This window comes from Simochromis diagramma, unplaced genomic scaffold (genome assembly GCF_900408965.1).
Source record: "Simochromis diagramma unplaced genomic scaffold, fSimDia1.1 OVJJ01000463.1, whole genome shotgun sequence".
NCBI lineage: Eukaryota > Metazoa > Chordata > Actinopteri > Cichliformes > Cichlidae > Simochromis > Simochromis diagramma.
Window position 1 is genome coordinate 2,163,402 of NW_024386941.1, and position 26,847 is coordinate 2,190,248.

The 26,847-nt window shown below is 42.2% G+C and overlaps 1 protein-coding gene across 7 annotated transcripts in view; it reads right to left on the reverse strand.

Moving 5' to 3' along the window:
• aplp2 (amyloid beta (A4) precursor-like protein 2) overlaps positions 1 to 26,847 on the reverse strand; it is a 50,712-nt gene that overhangs the window by 23,497 nt on the left and 368 nt on the right. For all 7 annotated transcript variants that reach the window (XM_040037822.1, XM_040037817.1, XM_040037820.1 and 4 more), the window contains exon 2: positions 155 to 328. In XM_040037822.1, coding sequence (XP_039893756.1) covers positions 155 to 328 — 174 coding nt within the window. The remainder of the gene's footprint in view (positions 1 to 154; positions 329 to 26,847) is intronic.

The window sequence follows — 26,847 nt, forward strand, 5'->3', positions numbered from 1 at the left end:
ACGTTTCTTGCACTTTCACACAGTTGCATCCCTAGCCATCTCATTTAATGAACTGACAACTCATGAAGCTACTGAGCGTTCTAAGTAGTAAATGAGTTTCATCAAGTCTGTGAGACTGACAGGATAAAGACGTGTCTGTGTCACAATGTCTTACCTCCTGGCAGTACTGCAGTATACCTTCTTTGGTTCTTACACAGCTCTTAGTCCCAGATGGGTCTGGTTCCCAGCGGCCGGTTTGAATGTTGATGTGCATGTTGAGCTTTCCACAGAACATCGCCACCTGTGGCTCGGCCACGGCAAACCCTGTGCCTGCGTTTGCTGCCAGTGCCTGCAGAAGGACAAGGGCAAAGAGAGAAATAAGGGTTAAAACACTCAGTCATCATAAAGCCCATAAAAGCTGGGGAATAAGCTGGTTGACAGACTTGAGAAGCTGTCTGCCCCACTCCTATCTCTCATAAACACCATTCTGCATTGTGGAGTCTGATCGGATAAACCAGATTCGGATTATGTGCTGTAATACAGAACTTATAAGACATGAAGTATTGCATGTCTTGGCTGCTGCCAACTCTCTGCTGCAGTGCTGAGAGAGCAGAGGGATTCAGACAGGAGACAAATTAATTGCACCTGGGGAATATTTGGCAGGGTGGATGGTTAAACAAGTGGAGGTTTGATTGGATTTGTGCACAACATTTTTAGCTCTGATGTGCACTGAGTAACTAAGAGGCTTCACACAGAGAGCAGGAGATCAGACGGGGAAAAAAACTGCAGTCCGTCACGCCTCACAAACCAGGACATTCCTAGTTGAAGGCAGAGCTTTGATTGTCTAGACCTCCCGGGACCAAAGTCTTTCTACAAAGTAGAGATCATTTATTCTTCAGAGTAAACAATCCACACACTCTGCATCATCAGGTCAGCTGTGCAGACATATTAGAACAAGATAAGCAGGTTTTTCAAGATATCCTGGAAATATATCCATAATATTTCTTTCTTCTAACGCCATTTCCCATCTTTGTTTACTTTCACACCCTTTGATCTTAACTGTTAGCTTCCGCTATCTTTGTATACTCTTCTCTGTTATGATTTCCTAAACAATATACTGTAGTTCCTCTTTAAGCAAGCAGGAAGCACAAACACCCAGATGCATGTCCTTCATTTGATAACTAAACAGCTCTTATGATATCAAATGGACACATTCAAAGCTACTGTGCAGTCATCTGTTGCACAATTGGCTTTCATGTGGCTCGGTGTGTGTTTAGCATCAGTCGTGTCATCGGCTCCTCATTGAAACAATAAGTCACATCCTGCTAATGTTCACGTGATGCTAGTGGTGCTACTGCACAGGCATCTCATATTAATCAGTGAAGCGATGTAGGTCTGCATGCCAAACTGTCCCAAAGCAGACACTAGGGAGTCTCCAGACAGGGAGTGGAACAGAACTGATGCCCACTTGATTGTCATAATATCATCAGACTGAGTAAACACGCTTCAGCCCCAGAGGGAGATCAAGGCAATGAGCGGCGACACATTTCTGACCATTTGCTGGGTTCTCAACACAGAGAAGATGTGGGCAGAGGTGTCGCCGCTGTAGCACTGAGCCAAGGACAAAACAGCTGAAGAGCAACGCTTGAGTAACAGCGTGTTAGACAAAGCTCTCTGTTTAATTCTGTGCAGGCTCCCAGGCTGACAATGGATGCAGAACAGAGTAGAGTGAGGACAAAACAAGTGCTGTGTAATCAGCAGTTGGCTGTGCTGCGTGATGAGCTGCAGAGTTAACCAGAGCTCAGTCTGCTCGCACACAGACAAACACACATCAACTGAATAAAGCTCCCGCCCAACACATACCTACATAAGTATACACGTGCACATTTAGCAACAAGCACATCCTCAAAACATGTCCGTCCACACAGACTACCCGATTATGCCTTTACCCTGCTCCAATACTCCCCTCTCTGAACTAAAATAGGCAATCAAACAAGGAATAAAATGGCAGCAAATCTCAAACGGTTAAAAACTGAACACTAAGATTTAGGTTATTATCACAGTTATTGAACTGTAGCTAGATAGAGGCTTACAAAAACAAATACAGTACTGTATACTATATACATTTTCTTTTCTTTGAATTTACTTCCACTTTGTGTTCTTATACACACATATAATAATGTTTTACCTGCTGGCCTAACAAATTCTTCTATTTGAAAAATTTTGTAGACTTTGAACATGGTGAACTATGTATATTTTTACGCTGTTAAATCCAACAAACTGTTAATTGTTGAAAAGACAGCAACTAGCGAGGATTGACCTGAACAAAAGATTAAAGCCTGTTTGCTCTCCACCTGCTTTCTCAGGTATTCTCAGAGTGCCTCAGGAGCAGAGAGGTGTAGAGGGGATAGTGACAGCCTGACTACAACTACAAGGTTGCCGTTGAAAAACAAGTGTTGGGTGTGTCTCGACACCCCTTTGACTCCCGCTTTATATTTAATTCTTCAAGGACAACAATAGCACTGTAGGAAGAGTGGAGGCAGTTAATACCACTGTGGTAAATCTGCAGTCACATGCCTGTTTAGGAGCCAGACTTGCACAAAGAGCAGTGCAATGGAGGGCGTCTGAGAGCGCGAGAAGTGACACACAGAAAACTAGCTCCTTTGTGGTTCCTGTCTTATCCGTGTCACCTTTAGAAAACACACGGCGAAATGCACACTGCTACAGGAGACGTAGATTCCTTTGTTCTTGATTCAACATGTCGCACATTTTGGTCCAACTTTGAAACAGACAATTTTTGTTTGGTTGCGACTCAGCCTTGGACAGTCGCTCATCTGAATGTCATTTCCAGAGCAGTCAAGCACACAACTGGAGTGTCATTGTTCCAGTTCTTTATGTCATTCAAGAACGATGTGCTCTGTCAACCCACGAGGGCCAGCGAAATGGAGGTTATATGCAATAATATTTAATTACGTTCTTCAATCTTGATGTGATTCAACATGAAATAGAAGTTCAGGCCACTATTTAATTTTTTTTTTTTTTTTTTTTTAAGTACAGCAGCCCTTTGACTATCAATTATTTTTGCTGATATTTATGATCAGGGTGTAAAAAAAATCCTCATGTAATGTTATTGCTAATTCAGCTCGCTAGACCTGAAGGCTTTATGCAAACAGAAAAAACAGATTAGATTGCCTGGAGACATGAAATAATAGATTAATAAGTGGGATTAAAAAAAGCTGAGCCTTCAGCATATTTTGAAGAGCAAACGGGAGCGTTGGATTGCACTGAAAATCATGCTGTCTTTTGAGATTTTGTTGGCATACAGAAATATGCTTCGATACAAAATATTTTCTTTGTCATGCGTTACCACCAGTGTGTGTGATTGTGTGTGTGTGTGTGTGTGTGTGTCTCTATGCTACTAAAATACAAAAACAATCTGAATGTAATTTTAACTGCTGAGGCACACACCTCACGGACAAATAAGCCACCGCGCCTAAAAAGTCATCGAGCCCTCTCATCTCTCATTACTGACTCACCGTGAGATGTTATATCGTGTAAGTGTGAACACCTGCTCCTGTGCGTAAGCTCAGCGAGAGGGAAGACAAAAGACGGCGAGAGGGAGTGGAAGCTGGAAAAAGGGAGAGGCGGTGAGACAGAGGAAAGCTTAGGCAAATTGGGTAAACATCAGCAGGAAACATGCGCCGATTGGCTTATATCCCAGCTTCAAATATTATTCTCAAGTCAACGCAGACTGTAATGCAATAAAGAAGGTGGCGTGAACGCAGGAGAGACAGGCGCTTGTCAAAAGCTGTGTGGGTTGAGGATCATTCAGCTCGTTTTCACTCTTTACTCCAAACACACACCAGTGTGTGTGCCACCGCTTTCCCAGTCCGCCTCCTACACACAAACATGTTTTATTGGTCTGCTCTGAGAGCCGAGCCAAGTTCCACATAAAACAAGCTAAGACATGGCAGGGCATGTTGTGCTGTAACGCATGAAACACTGAATGAACACACAAACAATGCTCCTTTTTATTCCCGTAACAGATAAATATACCACAGATATTAGAGCCTGGCCCTCTAAGAACCAAGCTACACAAACAGAGTGTTTGTCGTTTGAAGGGTAAAACATGAGCGAGTTAAAGCATCTATATCTAGTCTACATTAAACCACTGTTTGCTATACATGGTGTACACATTTGACTTATTTATTGCTGTATTGTTACATAAATATAAAGAAACAGAGAAACACTTCTAATTCTCTTTTTGCTTCAAAATAATATATTTACAAGGTAAATGCTGAACCTAAGTGCAGTGAAATCTCTGGAAAAGATGAATCAACATAAATATGCAAGGGACAAGATTTTGGGACCAGAAGCATGCTCTCTACGGGGACTGTGGAGAAGAAAATAAGGATGATCGGGTGTTTTCTGATAATGATGCATGATGTAGCATTTTAAAATGTATCTGAATTCATAAGCACTTACTTGTGGCATATGGGAAAAGACATAAAGACATCCATTGTCTTCGCTGAAAGCCCTGAAAAACTGTCCTCCAGAGGATAAGTCATTAGAAGATAATTGATGGTGATTTTCTTTGCTCTGTGTCATTTCCCTTCTCTTTTTACCAACATTTCCTGTTTCGCCCCACTATTTCTATCATGTAATGACAAGAAATGCTGAAAATAATCGACATGACATGAAATGAAATAACAACAAGTCACAGAAACGGTCTAAATGGATTAACGCTTTACATTTACTGAGATGGATTATTTAAGTTCAGGCCATTATCAAGTCTGTGGAAGACATTTTCCCACTGTTTGATATGAAAGGGAGAAAATGATTTTCCATGCAAGCTCTGAAAAGGACTAAATAAAGCCCGATATCGGTAACAACGCAGATTGTGTGCAGAAATAAGAGAATAAGGAAGGTGTAGCTAAGACAGCTGGCACAAAAACATCCCCCCAAAAAAGAAAAGAGAAAGAAACATTCCTTAATGAGGCTTCAGTAAGCCCCTGCAGGACCAGTGCGGGTCAATTATTACATGACCTACCACACAGCATCTGGGCAAAATCCAGAAGAAGCTAATCCAATCTGTGTGTATGTGTATGTGTGTGGTTGTGTGGTCTCAGGTTGACCTGTCAGGCCAGTATGCATGAAAAGCGTGTGAGCTCGGGACACACACTGAGAGAACAGTGGGAAAGGGGAGATGAATACATAAAAGTCATAATCTTCAAAACAGCAGGGTTCGCACCTCAGAGGTGATCCACCAAAGCAGTCACAGAGGTGCAAACTCTGAACGTGCCAAAACAAACTGCACACAAATTTCCTCCGTGACCAGACAGTCGAATAAACGGTGGAGCCCGGCTTCTCTCATAAACAGTTTCTGGTAATCTGCCCATGTTGTGCATAAAAACAGCTACACTGCAGTCAGCTCCAGTGTCAACTGTTCTATAAACTTTTCAGGCCTCACTGAGCGGTGGCAACCGGTCTAATTTTGGCAGAGGTATGGTGAAGCCATTCTCACAGTCTGGCCCCCTTTTAAAAGCAGCTCCAGTACGAGGCACCAGTCAGGATTTCTCATGTTCACAGAATGCTTAGCGTCCATGTGACTCTGCAGAGAAATGCCTGGCATCGTTAATCCACATAATCCTTCCCTCTGGTGACTTAATACTTAAACAAGATATGCAGTAGTGAGAAAGCTGCACTCACATGTACAGGAGGAAAACCTACATGGACAATATACAGGAACATAATAAATGTAATATTGATTTGAGATGTTTTATTGCTTGCAGTAAAATGTGTGACTGAGCAGCCATTGTTTCATTGTGCTAATATGTGTGGGGGAGCAATTAAAGCACGTTTCTGTATTAGTTTCTATAGCAGCCGTTAGTATGGCTTGTTTATTGTTTCTTTAGTTTGTTGCTTCTGTAACTGCATTTTCCTTGAAAGGAAAACATAATTCATTTCCCTTTAAACAATATGCAGTGGTTTGAGTCACTGATCAATAAATACTTTGCTCGGTGTCCAGATTTAGACATGAAAACACCCCCATGAACACGACTAATGAAAAGAAAACATTTTCAGAGAATTTCACTCGTACGGACGGATCTGTGGATAATGTTAGCTCGAAGAAAAGAGGAAGGAGACAGACTTTGGCATTTTTATCTCGTTTAAGTATCGACGGAGCAACTTATGCTGCACAGATCGAAATTTCAGCGGTGACATAAACGCAGATATTTTTCCAAACAAAGCGCTTCATTCGATTCACTTTGGGTGCCGCTGTGGACCGAGACAAGAATCAATGTAACGGACACAGACGTGTTCATGCCGACAGTGATTTGAAGTATGGAGGAGCATTCAGCCTCTGCTTACGTTTTGCCTATTTAGATTATGAGCTTAATGTGTGCAAAGAAAAGGGGGGTTAAGCTGTTTACCTGAGCCCACTGTGTTGGAGTAAGGTGACTATCACAATAAAAAAGCAATAATGACATGTGTTATAGGAATTACTGTTGGCAGCTTAGAGGAAACTGAATACATGAGGAGTAAGTCTGAGATTAGGAAAACATTATTAAAATGGATATGACAATTTAACAGGAAGTGGGTGACAGTTCAGGGATTAAAAACAAATGACAAAACTTTGATTTATTATCTGGAATTTACTGATTATTTATACCGAAAAGCTGGCAACTATTTCCCCTCGGTCTTATGGTCATGTTTTGCCAAAAGTTTAATTCAATAAGAAACACAGGAAATCGTTTTTTTATGAGAAGTGTAAACCACGGAATCAAAATCAATATATATAAGCTAACTACTTTCAGTAAGAATGTAACATTTATATTTCCTACACACACACACACACGGATACAAATGTAGCTGTGATTCCTGCCAGTCGTGAAGCCCATGGGAAGGCTGGGCGTGAGCCACTGGCACCATCACTACACAAACAACTCACCAGCAACAGATAACAGATGAGAGGGGGGGGAGAGACTTTCAGCAGCACTGCGACAGTGACATTTTCCTACTGACCAAACACCTCTGCCACCTCCCACCCTCAAAAGGGTAGACAGTAAAAGCTGAATAACAAAAGGAAAAAGGTGTCATGTTTGTAGAATTGGAATCCAAAGGGCAACCCCTCACTGCAATGCAAATGAGCTCCTCTGTCTGAGCAAAATGGCCTTTTGTCTTCACCATCTAAAGTGTCCTGAGACTACCCTAGAAGGAAATGCCCTATGAGTCACTGCCCCAAACCAGCAGTGCAAAAAATGCATTTACATTTCAGGGAACAGTTGATTCCAGTTAATGACATTCTCCCCTCTAAAGTCAAAACCTAAACATGTGAAAGTTGCACTTCTGCTTCCTCCTCCTTACACAGAAACATTACTCACTGTGATCTTCCTCTATGAGTGTCCTTTTGTCCAACTACAAAGTCTGCATGTGTTTGAGCGAGTGAAAAAAAAAGAACAATTTTTGTGAAAAATATTTCAATTTGTTCTTCTTCAACATTGAAAAAGTCAAAAATACTTTGAAAACAAAAAAAACTAAAGTACAACTGTTTTCAAGGAAAGTTTTTTGCTCTTGAGTGTGTCTTTCGGTGTTTGTTAGAGTTTAAGGTGACAGGGAGATGCTTCACAGAGGACCGAACATAATGCTTCTAATCACTAGCGGTCACCTCTGTATGGTTCATTAACCTCCCATCATTCACAGCCAGACTGAACCGGACGTGAGAGAAAAGTCTCTTCCTTCTCCTTCAAACTGTCACATGGGAGCGGAAAAATACTCTCACCACACCCCTGAATTATCCATGACACACCAACCCCAGCCCCAGCCTCAGATAAGACAGTCAGCTTATTAGTAATTCTCTATGCTCCACCTGTGCTTGATTGAACATGCCATTGATAATGAGACTGTGTGGGACTGCTTCAAAGTGTGAAAGAGTAAAAATACAGTCGTGTAACCATATGCATTTCATGTCTCGAGCCAGGAAAATGATTCAAATTTGACAATGAGTTGATCAATTAAGGAGAGTTCAAAGGATGATTGATCTCAGTGAGATGCAATAAGGAAATTTTTACCTTTCTGACTCAAGATGCATCATCAATCCAATTTCCTAACAGCTTGTCCAACTATGACTGAGCCTTTCCGCCCGGATATGTTCAGCACAAGGTTAAGACAGAGACAGACTCACATCTACAGTCAGTTTAAAATCACTACTTAACCCAGTATTTTTTTTTTTAAAACTGTGAGACAGGAGTAAAAGTAGGTTGAAGAAATGTGGTTCATGTGCGTTGAGATAAAAAAAAAAAGAGGGGAAAAAAAAAAGGCCTAGATGACGGTTTTGTGCTTGCTGACCTTTATCTTGCTGAAATTCGAATTGGATCCTTTATAAAAAAAAAAGAAAAAACTTAAAAAAAAAAAAAAACCCAAAAAAAACTTGGTTATTCCCACAAAAAGCCACCGAATACCATAACATTCATGTCTTTGGACTGTGGGAGGAAAGTGGAACACAGGAAAAAACCCACACAGGGAACGGGACAACATGCAAACTCTACACAAAAACCCCAGGTGATCAGCACGTTCAAACTCAGAAACTTCTGGTCACCTGATAGTTGTTAGGTTCTGATTTTGAGCATTCTGACTGGCTGCTAGCTTTGCATCTGGGATGTGTATGTTTTCATGTTTGAGTGTGCATGTGTGGATCTTCTGAGAACTCTGGTTTAGTCCCACGGACCAAAGACATCCATGCTAGGTTTACTGGAGGTTCTAAATTGGCCTTTAGCTCTGCAATGGACTGAGGACCAAAGTGTACCCTTCTCTTTGACCAACATGAGTGATTTTGTTCAGAGTGCGATACTCTCCAAAATATGAAATATTAGCAAAAATAGGGGGTTACTACACATTTGTTACATTAATAAACAGAAAATAAATATGGGTGTGAAAACCACATTGATATAGTAGAGCCGTTTTCCTTCTGCAACACTGCTCTACTATATAAACGTTATTTTTAGTCTATTGGTAGGTGGCTACCAGGCATCATGATCATAATATATCCCGTCATAATATTCAAGTTTTCTGGATATAAATTTTTTTTATTGGGAAATTAAAATAATATGTTGCTACAAATGTGTCATTTTAATGGCTCATTGGTGAGTGTTTGCTTGGAAACATGATGACATCATATTTTATACTGATAAGAACTTTGAGGGGTCTAAGATGTACTCAACTTCCAAGATTTTGTGGACTATAGAAAAACACTTTAAAGTTATTTTTTAACTGCGAAGTAAAGTGTTCACTGGTGTTAATCTTCTACATGTTCTATGTTAAAACAAAGTTAACAGTTCCTGAAACGAGCCAGATTTGAGCTGAAACTCCGATCTCTTGCTCTGTAAGGCTGATATGCTTGATTAACGGAGATAAACATCAATGAGACTCTTTTGTAATTAAACTCCAGCTAAAGCACGCGCACTTCGCTGGTTACAGGCTAACAGTTGTGGTGATTGAGCTGCGCGGGTCCGCCTGTATGTCAGGGGGAGATAACATGGCCTCTCTCCAGCTTACAGCAAACGGACGTGAATAACGACTTGTTCAAATGTCTCGTCACTATGGAAACGATCTACAAAAGCATCCCAGCTATTCACACAGACGAACATTGGGTCTGCAAGAGGAAAGAGAGAAGAAAAGAAGGAGAAAGAGAAAGAAGGGAGAAAATGATGGGGTGAAAGATTGAAGAAGTGGAGCAGGGGAGAGCGAGGAGAAGAAAGCAGGGAGACAGATCATTAGAAGCGACAGAACGACAGGACAGAGACAAAAGAGGGTGGTTCAGGAAAAAAAAAAAAGAGAAAAAAAATAATGGATAAAGAGTGAATGAGGCCACAGTTACAAGAGACTGGCATATGAGCCAGTGTGGCAGAGAGGGAGAAGAGCTGCGAAGGCTGAGTGAGTGGCACTGGGAATAACACAACAATAACAGCTGCTCTGCCCCGTTTGGTGCATTCAGCAACACTCTGTCCTTGTGTGCAAACATGAAAATGACCCTCAGCTCTATAGGATTTTGCGCATTTTCCCTGGCGTTCACACATATACAGAGCAGACGTACAGTAAACAAAGCTATGTCTGTGCTCGGGACTCTCCTGAACAAAACAAAAAAAAGTGCACTCATTGCCATGGCAGTGTGCGTCAGTCTGTTCAGCAATGTCACAAGCAGATACTGTACCAACTGCTGCTGGTTTCTTCTAAAATACTTACCAGACAGTGAGTCACGGCTTGACTTATGGGAGGAATCCTGATCAGGGGAGATAAACACTAAACAGTGCTAGAGTTTCAGGACAACTGCATGCCACATACACCGTGACTTCAAGAGGTAAAAAAACAAACAAAAAAAAAAAAAAACACATGAAGTGATTGATCTTAGCTGAGTTATTAGTTATTATTAGTAATGTTCAAGTGGCAACATCGGGGGCTTAAAAAAAGCCAGGGTGGAAGTGCAAAAAACTCCAAGCCTTAAAAACAATCGGTGATGTCATAGTAACCACATCAATCTTCTACATTTAGTATATGGTAGCGCTAGAGGGACAAAGATTAATTTGTCAATACAAAATGAATTCCAAACTATCCTGACTCGAATAAAAGCAGTTTATAAATTAGAGTTGTCACAATACAGTATGTTGCCCATGATAGCACTGTTACAAGATACAGTGATGCCGCAACAACAGATAAATTACTAAACACTCATATCAACACCATCTGGGTAACTGAAGAAGAATAAATCACCCAAAACAGGCAAAAGGTAGGAATTTAGGTTTTTTAGTGTTTTCAATGTTTTTATTATAGTTCTAGCATGAGAGGTCATGATGTTGAGATACTGCAAGTCAAACTGTGAGGAGAGCCCATTTAGAGCACAAGTAGGTGTAAATACAAATGGATTTGATAATTCAAGCACTTCAAAATGAAGCGATGCAACAGCTGTATAGGATTTTGTCAGGTGCTGAATATACTGCACTGCTATTTATCATATAAAAAGAAATTTCTAGGTAAAACAGCAGCATCAGTGGGAAAGTCAGTATTTATTCAAGTTTACAGTGTGGTTATACTATTTCTGCAATATGTGAAACGATTTAGAGGTGAAGGATTATGGGAAATGAGGTTGCAAAACAGGGCTGAGTTTGACTACATTCACATATATTAGCAAACATCCACCCACCTTTTGCTTATCCAATTCAGGACCGTGGGGGGACTGGGGGTGTATTTTAAATTAAATGGCTGTTGCAAATACAAATAAGGAAGAATAACTAGCTCATCAACTTTACCAAAAACATCATTACCACCACCTGTCAAACCTCCAAGCTGCCCACAAATGTGGTGATTTAACTGGAAAAACATACTTTGGATGCAAATAAAGAGCTGACTTTTACCAGATGTTCATTCCAGTTGAGAATGTTTTTAAATCTTTCCATGCTGATATACGATTCCCTGACAGGAATGAAACTAGATTAGTCTGGACGAACATGTGTGAAAATGGAGGACCTGCAAGTCAGAGTATTTGTCTGTTGGCTTTTTGTGGTGAAAAGCCGATGACTGCAAAATCGCTTCAGCCATCAAAGTGAGAGCAAATTCAAATTCACATTGTGTCTGAATGCAGTCTGCTTTAAACTTTTCACAGAGTTAAAAAGATCCCAGGCGGGCTGACTTTCATAAAAGCATCACCACATTGCTTCACCCAGACTCTGTATGCTTAGCGGCCAATTTTAAGATTTAGCTGGTACTCTGACCATTTTTGCAGCTTCCTAATATATACAGTCGCTCAATATCATTTCCAAATGTAGCACTGTCAAGCAGCTGGGACCCTATTAGTGGGCCTTCATAGTCACTTCACATTTTCAGTCAAAGCCTGAAAATGCATCTCTTCAAGATGAACTTCATGGCAGCCTCTCACTGCTCAATCATACAAATGCCATCTCTCTTTTTTCCCCCTCCTTTGCTTGCTATAAACTGCTCTAACAAAAAAAGAAGGCTGACATCTACTTCACTCATGTTTGTTTTCCTCTCCTCTGCTCTCTTAAAGGATCACCGTATTGTCACAAGAATATTGCCTGCGTGCTGTCACTCTCATCTCTGCATTCCTAACTGTATGCTCCTTGTTATCATTACCTTGTAATTATGCTACGTCTCATTTTAAGAGGTTGTGGACACAAGAGCCGACTAAAAGGCTGCCATGTAAATGTAAATGTAGGGAAGTGGAGAGATACTAGGCCAAGAGGAAAGAAAAAAAAACACTGTTAATTAGAGCAAAGTACTTTTTTCCTTCCAGTCTTTTCACTGGGGAGAAGGTGCGTCTGGGCTATTTATATGCAGCTCCAGTTGGTGGGCCAGTGGGGTCTTGTCTTGCAGGCTCGCCCTGACCAATGGAGCTCATTCAGAGAAAAAAAATAAACACTCACAAACTTGATGAGAGTCTGTTGTTTTGTCAAGAGAAACGATCCTCATTAGGACTGCATTTCATTCGATGAAGTGTTACAGCAGTGAGCTCAGAGTGGGATTACAACGGTGAAATAGATTTAAAGGTTCATTCGCTTGATAAAGAATTCTACCAGAAAGCTGATTAAAACAGGTAAAAACCTGCTTCTGTGACATTTACATTGCAAATAAGGTATTCAAAGTGATTCCAGTCTGCAATGGCATGTTTACAGGACAAGCGGGTAACGTGGGTTTATATAGTGAGTTACCTGATGTTATTGTAGGTAGTGTAAGAGCCGTGTGATATTTACATCATCATTTCATCAATAAATATAGGGAGTAGGCAGCATGGTGGCATAGTGGTTAGCCTCACAGCAAGAAGGTCCTGGGTTTGAATGCACCAACTGGTTGGGTGAAGGATTGTGGGAAATAAGGTTGCAAAACAGTCAGGGTTTTCCCCGTATCTGTGTCCATTTTCCTCAGGTTTATGGCAGCTGGGGTAAGCTCCACCCTCCTGTAACCCTTAAGTGGATATGGGGAGGTGGATGGATGGAAATATAAGCAGCGTCAAACTCTGTGGTGTTATCCTGCCAGCTATCTTAAGCTAATCATGTGGTTCAAGAAGACATGATGTGTGTTGCCTCCTGCACGCTCTTTCCAGGGAGCCTTCTCAACTAAATCAAAGTAATTGCAGTAGTGAAAATCTATTTGCAGCGATCTATCTTCTTCTCTGTGCTACAGGTGAGAAAGGACAACTTCAGACAGAGTGCTGACTTCATTCTCCTGATATTGTCTGTGTTCATGTGGGAAAATGGCTAAAGAAACAGATCTAAGACTTTGAGTGCCTCTGAGATTAGAAAATACTGCCAAGGGTTTGTAGAAGTTCTCACAGCTGTGATGATTTTATCCTATCACTGCATTCATTTGGGAATCCGTGGTGAAAGGCCTTCTGAATGCAGAATGAATTTTTGTGGGTTTTTTAATTTTTATCGCCAACGCCCACAGTGTTAGTACCCCCAGCTGTGCTGGCAAACTGAAATCGATAACAGGGCTGCATTGTGCATTGCTGCAAAACAACCTGTTTCTTTACTGTACACATGAACGTGATCGATACATTCATGGAAATGCTGAGTCTGACTCTCTACACCATACATGAGTTGATAACTAATAACTAATACAAAGGTAGAATTTGCCTTTAGACAGTATGGTTAGATGGTCCAAGTGTATCAGAGACAAAAACACGAGTCCATGCAAAGTGTGCATCATGTATCCATAACCTGAGTCCAACAGGTTAACCAAAGGGACAAAAAAAAAAAAAAAAAAAAAAAAAAAAAAGGCCACGGATACGATTAATGTGTCCACTCTCTGACATCACAGGAAAAAGGTTTTCACTCCTCTCCATTTAAATCTTCACGCAGGCTTCCCCTGTAATACATTTTCTCACATGAGTGCTGTCAGTGCTGTGTGGTCACACCATCTTTCTCTCAGCTGTTATCTGTGGCACGTCAGACACACTGAGCTGCTGTTCAGATGCCCGTTTGTTCAGTTACTGATGGCTGACATGAGGATGCCTGCTGCATCCTGTGTTTTATTATTCTTTCATTGTGAGGGCAGGAGCTGCTGCTGAAGCGAGGCGAGCAGAGCAGAGCAGGAGGGAAATGAAGAGCCATTTCCACCACAGCCCCTCTTGACATAGATTTCAGACGGCATTCATCTCCCTGGAATATTTCTCCAACCCGTTCACCTCTCCAGCCCTATCAAACATTGCCTGAGGACCATCCACAGCCATCATAATATTGCATTTGGTCTTCCCTCCTACCTGGTTAGATTAGCTACATACAGAGCAGATTGGTTTTTCTCTGGTGGATGAGCGGGAGGCAGCGAGCACAGTGAATGGAGCAGTAGATGGAGGAAGGAAGCAAATTTCTTTTGATTCTGCTTGGGGAGTAGAATTTGCAGTGCATGCTGCCAAATTTGGGAAGAAACACGTCAAGTGATTGCAAGGGGCTGACTACAGCTTCCTTGTTAGTCCAATCACTGTCAAGAGAAGTCGGGGAGGGAATACAGCAACAAAGAGGTGCTGAAGGCCAGAGGCAGGGCTGAAGAATGCTACTATTAGAGAATAAAACAGAGTCTGCCATCTATCGCAAAACCATTTCAATAATTATCCATCATGAAAAATTTATCTGCGTCTCTCCTGGGCTGGCTCGTAAAGCACAGCAATGAGCTGTCACAATAGCTTTAAAATGGGAAATAAAGAGAGCGCAAGGCTATAAATTGGTGATTGCTACTTAAGAGTCACAATTCTTACTTTGAGTTTGTTTTTTTTTAAATAGGTAATTGAATTTAAGAATTTATCATTTTGTGAAAAACAACAAAACATGCTGAAAATTCAGAGTCTAAGATCCTTGATGTTTTGTGCACAGAAGGTTGGCATATGGATTAAAATAAGTTAGAGAAATTACTGGAAATAAGTCTGGTGCTGCAACGATCAAGTGATAATTACACCGAGGGCTTTACCCACAGCTTGTTGCTTAGCTGCGAGCTAAACAGGTGCATGATTGCATAAGTAATGTACCGGAGTTTAAACCATTTCTTCCAGGAAGAAGATAATTGCTTTTCATTTTTGCACTAATGACTCAAGGACTGCGATGATTGAGGTCCATTTTCAGGTGAATTTATTGCAGCATCTTCACAGCTGCGCGGTATGCTGAGCATGCGTGTCTCTTCTGCAGAGCTCCTGTCACCACAATCACCCATTCTTCTCTTCTGCCCACTAAAAGCTCTCAGCATGAGCAATCCCTTCAATCCTTCATCCCCCTCCTTTCATCTCTTTTCACTTTGAGTGCTCTGGACAACTCTCTGCTAGCCTATCTCCTCTTCCCTAAGCCATCTCTATACATTTACCTCTCGGCCTGTTTTTCCCGCTCTGTCCGTATGTCTCACTCCCTCTTTGAGGCATGTGAGCTGGCGACCCTCTCAGCCCTCTCTATCCCAGCTTACGATCCACGTGTCCTGGAGCGGATTACATTCTTGACATCACTATGCCAGATGTTTATGACTAAAATAGACATAACATCTAACCTCACCACTAAGTCAAAAGAATGCATATATACTTGGCTTGACAGGAGGCTCCTCTGTTGTAATAATAACAACAACATTAATAATACTGATTTATACTAAAAAAAAAAATGTTTCTTTCCTCACAACTGCTTCCTTCTTGTTAATTACTGCTAAATTTACCATTTTCTCATGTTTTCCCTTCCCTTCAGATTCTTCCTCCCCTGTATATTCTTCTCCCAGCTCTTTCTCGCGAACCAGTGGAGATCAAATAGCCGACACGCTGTCCGGTGTAACATACACATTAGCATGATTAAACTGGCCATCGGCTGCGCATTTATTAAAAGCCCCTGTGTGGGAAGTGCTTTTTAGTCAGTGAGTTGAGTAAACATGGATGGGCTGTGTGTTTGCGAGTGTCATGTGTGCGGTTAGCCTAGTGGCACCAAGGCGGACAAGTTAATGAGTTAATGCAGGCTTTTTGTGAGGGATTTGAAGTCATGTTATGAAGCGATAGCTCAGTTAAAAGTGATAACCAGGCACGGAAAAGCAGGTGGTGGGGAGGACTCCAGAAGTGGCTTCACGGGAGATTTGGAGCTTAGGCAACTGTTAGACGTGGCTCAGCTTGTTTTGAACTATGTGCCTGTGTTTTCCACAGGCCACTTTATGTGGATGCAGACTCTTCCCCTACTTTGTACTGCACTCTCAGCAGTTTAAAAGGGGAGGATTAGACACAGGAGTGTGCCTCTTTCTCGTCTGCTAGAGCATAGTCACCTAATCTCTCATGCTGAGGAGAGGGGATTTTGGAAAAATGACCTGTGCTCCTTCACTTTCTTTAGCTTCTCTTCTTTTCATGTCCTCCAAGTTGAGTGAAAACACAACTGGATCTTTCCTTCCTACCTTGCATCCTTCCTTCCTTTTGTCACTCCCACTCTTGCCTTTTCATTTTTCTGCTGGATGACTTCATGCTGATCAGCATGCAGCACCACACCGCTGCTCCTCAGAACCAGGGAGGCTGGCAGACAGGCAGGCAGACTTGTCAATAAAGGAACCAGTAACAGGGTACCTCAGCAAGGCCTCCAGCCCTGTCACTGATGTCTTTCTCAGCTGCCTGAACTCCCTCAATTAATGAGCATGTAATTGTTGAGCAAGCAGAAGAGAAACTGGGGAAGTGAGGAGGAAAAAGCAGCTATGAGGTGAGAGGTGCAATTGACGGGTAGTATATTGAGAGGAGAGCCGGGTGAAGGAAGCACAAGGACGGACTGTTCTAGTGAACAAAGTAAGACATAAAATAGCCAATTTGTCCAAAATGTGCGGTGCAGTAGAGAAGAGAGCAGAGGAAGAACATAGTGTAGTGTCTAAATCAGAGGGCTGGCGGGGGGAATGGTGCTCAGCATGAGCCGACCTTGACAGCAAGCAGCTTCAAGGGCAACATGGAAATATCACATTCGCTCGCTATAATGCAGCCATGAGTTGCGGTGAGGCCATCCTGGGGCGGGAGTGCAGCCAGAAAACTGCTGGAGAAAGGAGGAGATCAAGGGCATGTAGCAATGTTTCCAAAATGTGTGACAACAGGAAATGATAGCAGCTTACAGATTCACGGTGTATGAGGAGAAGGTTGTTGACCTGTCCAGTGATACCAGGGATTTGACTCTGATGCCACAGCCAGTTTTAACATCGTGGGGTTCAGTATTAAGAAACCAAATGAAAAATGCAAACGTCAAGTAGCCCGTTTTACTCTGACATCCAGTAAATAGCAAATGGTAGCATTTTGACTACAGGAGCTCCCCCACAGGAGAAGAAACCTTTCCAGCTGACAAACCTGGTTATAAATAAAGTCTAAATGATTAACCACCCCAAAACATCCATGCTTTCTAAAGGATCAGAAAAGTTCAGGGAGAGGTCGGCTATGCTAAATGTCACTGATTAGTCAAGCGCAGTGGTGCTGAAAGCGGTTGTGTTGCTGGTCAACAACAATGAAACAGCCCAAGAGGTTTTACAACCAACAAAATTCCAGCACTTTCCCTGAAGACACCCAGAAGGTATTTGAAGACTGACCAGCTTAATGTTTGTGACTTTTAGCACTGCTGTTCAAATGCAAATCTCAGATCTGAGTTAACTGGACTCCTCTCTATCACGTTGTCACAAAAGTTAGAGAACAAAATACAACTTTTCAAATGAAGTCATTTTATCATACAAAATATCAAATGTTCATTTTCCCAAATGTGGAGCACTGACAGACCAGCAGTCTGAATCTTACTCACAGGAACATTATCATCAATGAACTGCGAGACAGCCTTCATCATTCTCATATTACAAATTTACATGTACCATAAGCCCTGAGGATTTCATGTTAAAATGGATTTTCAAGAGAAAGAAAATATTAAAAGTCCTACATTTTATATTAAATTCATTTTTCGTCACTTACTGAAGTTGTATTCTTTTTCTCTCTAACTCTGATTGCTATTTGGAGGCATGCTATGGATGGCGACTGAGTTTGACTTTGGCCGCGGCATGCAGTGTCGCTCTCCCATGACCACCCAAGCTGACTTTAAATGAATCTGTGCTCTGATTGCAGAGCTCCCTGCCTCTCCTACTCCCCTGCAGATCCTGAGCAGTGGAGCAGAGACACAGCCCACACGTCTGTATTAGCCTGCGCAGCTCCAGGCAATGCAAGGGAGGCCATCTTTACCAGGGGAACATGATGGATGTAATATAGATATGCTTATCTGTCATTAAGCTCTGCTCTGCCCTCCCTCGGCCTCTCAGCAGGGGGAGAGCAAAGGGATTTCAATCAGACTAGTGAAGATTATAACTCTAGTGAGACGTGCTGAGGCCAAAAGCTAATCAGTCATGTCCCTATAGAGAAGGCACATACTTCACAGCAGGAGCATCCATCTCCAAGCCTGTCTACTACTCGCTTTTTGTCAACTGTCTGACCTTGCTTTGCCACCTCCTGTTCCTTTCCCTGCAGTGTACGGCCCGTCAAACCCTGCTGCGGTATCCTGCTACTTGTCTGGGTGAGATCCCAAATCTAAATCAGCACAATGACAAATAGTATGAGGCTGACAAATCCCTTTGCCCTCACATGACTGGGCCGCAGAGCCTGCCTGTCAGCTCCAAGGACCTCAATAATAGCGCACTGATTCTAAATATGAAACATAAGGATGGGATGTGATGAACACTGAGGGGAGTGGTTGGAGGGAAGGTGGGGAATGGAGGAGGTGGAGTTTGCTGAAGGCAGCTAGCAGCTCACAAGGCTCTATAATTAGCTGCAGAAGATCAAATGACTTTTAATGGGTTTGTCTGAAAACAGCAGACTATTTCAGATTTCTGCTCGGAGCCATATTCATATCTCATCAAACTAATGGAATTCTCTAGAGTGCTTGATTGGGATTTATCTCAGATCAAAATGGCTGATTGAGGTGTGCAGCAGAAGCATTCATTAACTGCAGTTTTGTAATGAAAAAGAAAAAAAGTCCCATTTCAGGTCAGAAATGCATAAAATTGAAATGGCTCTAACAAAAAAATTTAATTTACACATAATGTCAAACAAAAGTCCTCCAACTTGTGATCTGACAGCACTTCTAAATTCACGGCTTGATGCGCAGTCATTGTTGCTTCAAGAGTCATTTCGCAGTGGGCTGATAGTAACTCTTGTAACAGATAATGGAAACCTATACTGGTCATTGGTTGGAGAATTAAAAAGACAAATACTACCAGGATAATAAGAGGGTCAAAGCTTGGCTAATATCAGATCTGGCTGGATGCAAGTCGGGTACCGAATGCTAAGTATACTTCCTAAAAATCAGGCCCAGAGCATGCAGCAATACCCAGTAACACACACTGTGAGCAGCAATGAATAGGCTCAGGGGACTTTTCAGTGCAGGAACAATTTGCTGATTAATTGAGTAACTTACCAACAGAATATGAACTGCAAATTTTAGTTTAAAAAAGCCAGCTTCACCAACATGAGGATCTGCTGCTTTTCTGTGTTTAATTATAAATAAACTAGAATACTGCTTGACAGAACAGGCATCTTATTAGGGCAGGGGTCAGCAACCTTTAACACCCAAAGAACCACTTGGACCAGGTTTCCACGCAAAAGAAAACACTGGGAGCCGCAAATACTTTTTGACATCTAAAATGAAGATAACACTGTATATATTGTTTTTTACCTTTATGCTTTGTGTGAACAACTAAGGTGTGTTGCTTATGAAATCCATGAAGTGCTACAGAGAAAATTACATTTTATTTATGTAATTAACACATTTTGAACTCCTAAAGAACAAAAGGAAAGACACCCAGCTCAACTAAAATGATCCAAACAAAAACTGTTGCGGCGGGGCGTGGTCGGCAGCGCCGCTGCAGGGGAGACGGACGCACCTGAGCGGCACCCGCAATCACGCCTCGCCGCCTTAATGTCTGTGCTATCTATGCTGTTGTGTTGGTATGTGAGCTGCAAAGCTCACATACCAACACGGTGGAGAATAGCTGCTGACATAATGTGGATCCGAAGATCCATAACTGGCCTACCTGGGGTTGAAAGTCTCGATAAAGGCACGGCGTTTCGCCGGGTATACCGGCTTCCGCGAGTGTGACGCTTATTTTGAGCGATGAAAAAAATAATAGAATATAATTTTATTTTTATATTTCAATATTACAATAATCTTCCAATTTAGAACTACAAGTTAAAAAATAACTAACATAAATAAAATACACTTCAGATTTATTTTCCCAAACCACGCGGAGCCGCACTATAAGGACTAAAGAGCCGCATGTTGCCGACCTCTGTATAGGGCATTGTGAAAGAAATATGATTTGTAAAGACAAGTTCAATTCCTTCAAAATGAAAATTGAAAAACACTGGAAAAATAATCCCCATTCACAAGTCTGTCCTTTTGCCTACCTGACCCTGTAAAATAAACATATATTCCTAAAAATATTTAAATGTAAATATCCTGAAATACCCCCTTATTTCCAAACTACACTACATTCCCATGTTTTAGCCTGTCCTTAATCTATACAACACACAAAAATCTATCATTTATTCCCATTGTCAGGGCAGGGAGGGGATCAGCAGCCTGTAGCTCTCCACCATGCATGAAGAACTATTACTGAATTAATTGCAGTGCATGAATATAGGAGCAGGACACATAATTATGGGGGCGCAAAACTCAAAGGAAAAATGTTTTTCTGTATTCGATCAAAGGAAAAAAATACATCTCATGCTTCAATGCCAGGTTTTCCCTTTTCACCTTCTCTCTTTTATGGGTACAATCTTCCCTTGTTATGTCTTAGTCCCCAGGGGAGCATCCTACAGGGCTGCTGTTTGTCCTTGGCCACGTTCTCCTTGAGAAAGTGCTGTATCAGACTGGTTGCTAACAGGGCCGTCACAAAGTACCAGCGATGGCGACGGCGGCAGCAGAAGCAGTAGCACCCGAAGCAGGCCTCTCTCTGGGGGTATATAGTTACACTGCAATGCTTCTATCTCTTACTGTTCTGACATTTTCATCTCTTTACACACACAGAGGAGGGGAGGGGGCAAAAAAAGGATAAAAGAAAAGGATGAAGTCTGTGCTGTCCTTGGTTTCAATTTGGATGATAGCATTTCTACTACAGGCACAGAAGCAAAGTGGGAAGAGATATGTAGGAAGCCCAGTAAGCAGGAAGACTGACAGGGAGGGAGCTGGAACTAGCATGCTCTGTTTTCCCTGGCAGCGGGTGGAGCATTTGTGCAGCGCTCTCAGCAAAACAGAGCACTATGGCAGCAAAATAGCTTGCCAGTCATTCAGCCTGCTTATCAAGACAAGACTACCACCTTTCCCCCATTAACCAATCAAAAAAAGGCACTCTGTGCTTATACCTGTGCATGCAGTTTAAGTTAAGAGAAAAACCTTATCAAATGGGACCCAAGCCATCCCAAAACAACAACAGAGCAGTCACTGTGTCTGTGATCATCCCCATCATGCCCCAAAGCACGTTCAATGCGACACCAAGACACAACACACCAAAAGATATGACCTCCCAGCATGCTGCAAGCACACACCGTGGAAAATAATGACAGACACAAATATAGCCACACACAAAAAAAAGAAAAACAGACCAGCCCACAAGCTCTCTCACACACAAATAAAGAAACGAAAAATGGCATCCAAGAAAAGACATCAATTATGATTGAAGTTTGGAAAACTAGGTCTGATTTCACTCCTCTTGTTTGCCAAGAGACAAAATTCAGTTGAAGATGGGTTCAAACAGATTGAGGGGGGAAGGGGGGGGGGCAACCCCCCCCCCAAAAAAAACCAAAACACACCCCTTGAGTAATTTTTGCTTTTACATGTTGTGATGCAAATGAACATGCAAACAGCAGGAAACAATGCCTGGCACACAGTTAAACTGGCTCTTTGATTCTTTGCTGCCTGCCTCCGTCTTATCCCACTGTGTGCAAGTAAAAAAAGAAAAGAAAAGAGGAAAAAAAAAAACCCCAGACAAATCAGTGCAGAGGCCTCGCTCGCGCCTGCACATGACTCACTGATCTGCACACCTGAATAAGACCAGGAGCGAGGGGAGGGGACAGTAGACAAAGTCCTCCTCTCATATGGACAAGCAGGGACTAAGGGTGAGACAGGTGGGGCCATAAGCACAGACATGAGTGCGCTGTAACTCATAGATAGCACACCAGATATTTTATTCATGGGAAGAAAATTTCAAGCAGCAAGAGTGACTCACTGAGCTGCGGGGACACACAAACACACACAAACCCACGTTCAAACCGAGTAGGGGGTTGACAGGGTTTATCCAGCCCACACTGACTGACTTCTCTTTGTCAAACAGAAACTACATTAAAAAATAAAGTCCGAAATGGCAGGGCTCCTTTAAAACGGATTAAAAGGCATGTGTTTGTCTGCTGAACTCGCCACAGTGTATAGTTACTTTCAGTGCTATCACAGGAACAGAGCTGCTCACAGCACAATAAAGTGAGGCCTTTGGACTTCAGGCTATGCATTCCTGAGCACTGTGGCATACAAACTGACATCTTGGCATCTGTGCTGAGCCAGGCTATTGTTGAGAATACACAGACACAGGTGTAGTGCCGTTCACCTTGGCTGCATATACATGGGGTAGATTGTTATGGCTGTGCAGATTGTCCTACATATGGCAGAGGGCCTGATGCAACTTAAGTGATGTGCAGCCATGGGTGTCTTGATTTGAACCCACTGACTCCGAGCCAAGTCCCCATCGCCCAGGATCTCTCACCGAGAAAAACTGACTAAATATGTGATGAGCAGAGCTGCAAGAGGACTCGGGTGCACAAACACACACCCACACGCAGACACATTTCCAGTTGCAAAAAAGAAAAAAAAAGACAACTCTGCTCACTTTGGATAATTAGGGCGCACGCAGAGCCTCGGAGACAAAGCCTGGCATCGTGAGAACAAGGCTCGCCTGATGAGGCCTCTCTATTTAAATCCTCGGGATGAGCCGCGAGTGTGTCTGTCGATGGAATCGCTCCAGGAGACATGCACAAGCTTGGAGGAAGAATCAGCCAAGAATCAGGCAGTGAAAAGAAAGACGGAGAGACAGACGGAGACAGAAAAGTCTAGATGAACCGAGTGGCAGGAAGGTATCTTTGAGGAAATGAAAGGTTAGAGATTAAGGGCTTAGATTCAATCAGACATACCTTCCTACTGTTAGCCATAGAGCAGACTTCAGTGTTGAGCGAACGCCACTGATATTACACACAGGTGACTCACTGTTTTCTGTGCCACTTTGAAGTCAGTTTGCCTCTGCAGGGTGTGGAAATGAGGGTCTCACTGCGTGGGCGAGTGAAATCAGTGAGCGTATGAGTGTGTGTTGGGACAGGGTTTCTGGGATTAGTACCGTTCCCTTTGCAGATCTATAAGCACCCAGTGTTTCTTGTCACTAAGAGGATTCTTGGGATACGGGGCTGTCCCAACAATTGAAAGCAAGGTTTTAGGTGCTAATCTACAAATTCAAGGGCGGGTGAGGCTGATGCTCTGCTGATGGAGCACATGTCACCGCCTTCACCTTGACTGACATGGCTGAACGTGGAGGTCAAAAAGGCAATCTTTACAGCTTACAGAGCAAAGAAAAGCACCAGCCTATGGAAGGCTTTAACTGTGCTCCACCACCCACTATGTTATATTGACAGATCATTATCAAATGCAAATGCTCCCGGATAAAACATTGCCAGCAGTCTTTGTCCTTATTTCTGCTGGGCATCGAGATCCCCTCTGTATGGTAAGGACACCCTGGGTTGTCTCAGGCTATTCAAGGACACACAAAAGGCCTTCATAGGAAATCATTCAAGCCTGCTAACCGACAGCTCCATAGCTCCCGCCCCAACAATCACAACCAAGTGGGGGCAGTCATTCACATGCAATTGTTCACTATCAGCCCATATCCAGAGCAAATACACTTGAAAGCACACTTTAATATCAGCTTGCCTATAAGCACGCACACAGGCTTTGGCTTATGAGAAAACATTGTTGAAAGAGGAAAAAATCTTCTCTCGATTACCGCTGCTTGTCCATTCCTCTAAGGCTATTCTGACTAATGCATGTTTGTAAACAGAGTTTTGCCAAAGTCACTCTACTAGCATGAGTTAGCACTGCTGTCTCTTCCATACAAGTTCTGTCTTGCCTTGAGCTTAGAAACATGATGATGTATCTGATGCTACAGGCCAGCTGGAAGGAAACACTAACATTTTTTAATGACAGGCACAAAAATGTGATGTGGTGTTGCATAACACTACATTTTACACTGTGTGCGTTGTGATAATCACTGTTTGCTAAGTAAGTAGAGAATAAAATGTACTGAATGTAATAGCTGTTCCTGATATTCTGTATTCTATTAATCCAGTGGGAGCTATATTGGCGAATGCCTGTGTGTGATGTAATTCTCTGGGTAAACCTGCTTCTCATTTCCAAATTATCCCCAGAAAAGATGCAGCTGTTCACTCATGATTCTCCACAAGTGAGTGACATTTAAATAAAAACCCTGATTCTTGTTTTTTGGATCTGAAATGAAACGGTCAAAAAACAAAACAAAACACACACACACAAAAAAACAAACCTCACTGCAGTAAACCCTGCAATACAGAGATGGCCAGATGAGAAAGCTAACCTACAGCTGAAGAAACAAAAGCTCACAATCTGCCACTCTCACAGGTATTCGACAAAACTAAACTGTTTGCACAGCTGAAGTCAGCAGGCTACTCCCGAAACACGAAAAGGCGGAATTACAAAATGAGAGAGCAGTTTGGCAATCACAGCAGAAACAAAATGAGGAACAACGGAAGGTGAATACTGGATAAAAGGGGAAAACCATGTCTGACAAATGGTCAGTGTGATTCTTAGAAGCTTGACAATCACAACTGAAAAGAAATGAGGAACAATGGAAGGTGAGTATTGGATGAGAGGGGCAACAACCATGTCTGAGCAACAGTGAGTGATTCTTAGAAGCTCTCAGTGGCTTCAGCTACCTTAGCTGTGCGTCCACAACCTCATTAGCATTGCCCAATCTCCACACACCAGCGACTCCACTAGCAAACAAAAGCAGCGGTGAAAAGGAGGAAGATGACTGCTTGGTTCAAACTACTGATATTTATATTGAAAGGGCAAAACAGCTTGACTTCATTATTGTGTCTGTTTAGATACACCTCAGTGTTCAACTCAATTCTTAGAAAAAAGCTAACCTTTGTGAATATGTATTTTACCTTAATAAATTAAGCTGTGAGCTGATGTTGATCCTGAATAGTCGGATCATAAATTGAATAAATACATTGTAAAATATTTATCCCTTGGGGTTTGTCATCTTATTTCTTCAGCTGTAAGGCATTTTTATTTCTGTTTTACCTAACAGCAGCATAGTTTGGTTCAATATCAAATCTTTTTCTTTGTGAAGAAAGTGTATTTGCAAAGAAGGCAGGTGCAAAAACAAATATGAATATCCATATTCTGTCCATGCAGTGTTTTACTGCAATAATCCAACAAAGAAAAAAGGCCCGTCCTCCAGGACACCCATCGATTAAACCACAGGAATCCTCAGCATGTGCATTACAGTCAAGACGCAGAGCAGCTTCCATACATTTCTGAATTTAATCTGGGTGACTGATCAGGAAATTCACTGATTTCATCCATTAATCATCTCAGGAGAGTCTGTCCTGTATCGATCAGCACGTCCGTGTGGTTAGTAAGGCTGACTGAGGAGGCAATCATTGCAGAGGGGAGAGGTCTTTGTAGAGTGTGCAGCAGCATAGATTTTGTTGGGGACATAATAACCATTATTTCCCCACACACAATGCCAGCCAATACTGCCTCAAAATGGCCGAGGTTTTTTTTTTTTTTGGGTCGCAAATACAGGAGAGAGAAACATTCCCTGCTAAATACAAGTGCCAGGAAAAGATAACTCGTTAAAATGTTTTGTCATGGTTGCTTCAACAGTAAGCAGCAATACTTATGCTTAACCTCTGAGGGGGAGGAGGGTGGTGGGGCTGTTTGCTGTGAAAATGGGTGCATTGTTATCCACTGACACACACGTCTGACACTGCAGGCATCACAGTTTTGGTGAGCCAGCAGGAAAATAGGACATCACGTAGATAAGTGTGCAAGTGTGAGAGCGTGAGTGCTTGAACAAGGAGACCAACAATTGGACCATTTGTGTCAAACATATCAACTACTGAGAGGTAATTCAGTGCTTCTAAATATATTATCCACTCTATAGAGCAGGAACTCAAGTCTGCTATAAAAGGTGGACATCCTGTTGACACAGGAAAAGCTACAATTAAAATAGACTGCATAGGCAAAAGGATTTCCTTTTCTGTAATATCGTCTATACATTCATGAGGTACAGCAGGCTGCATGACTGTGTGTGATCCAGTGCAGAGGTTCTATGTTTCCCTAAATGCCTGACTAAGCACCAATTGTCTTTCGTTTGATCTCTGCACCAAATCCTGCTATAGTTCTCGTTATAGGACATTTGAGCCCCACGCTGGTCAACTCGCCAATAAACTGCAATCAGTGCATCAGAATGAAGTAAAGGAAGTAAACTGAGTAATATTTAAGTAGTTTTAATATGTATGAACACAAGGCGAAGCATTTGCAACTATAAAAAAAGCAGGTAACAAAAATTTCATAAACCCTTTCCTCCCTGCTGAATTCATTCCGCTACCTGTGGGAATCCGAGTGTGGAAGAGAAAAAGTCTTATCAGTATATTTCACATCAACCAAGGTAACATAGTGTATTCATTAGAAGATCGGCAAAGCTTAGCCGTAAGTACCTCATGTGAGGACAGGGCAAAATAATCAGCTTTTGCTTGAGGCTACCACATTGGTCTTT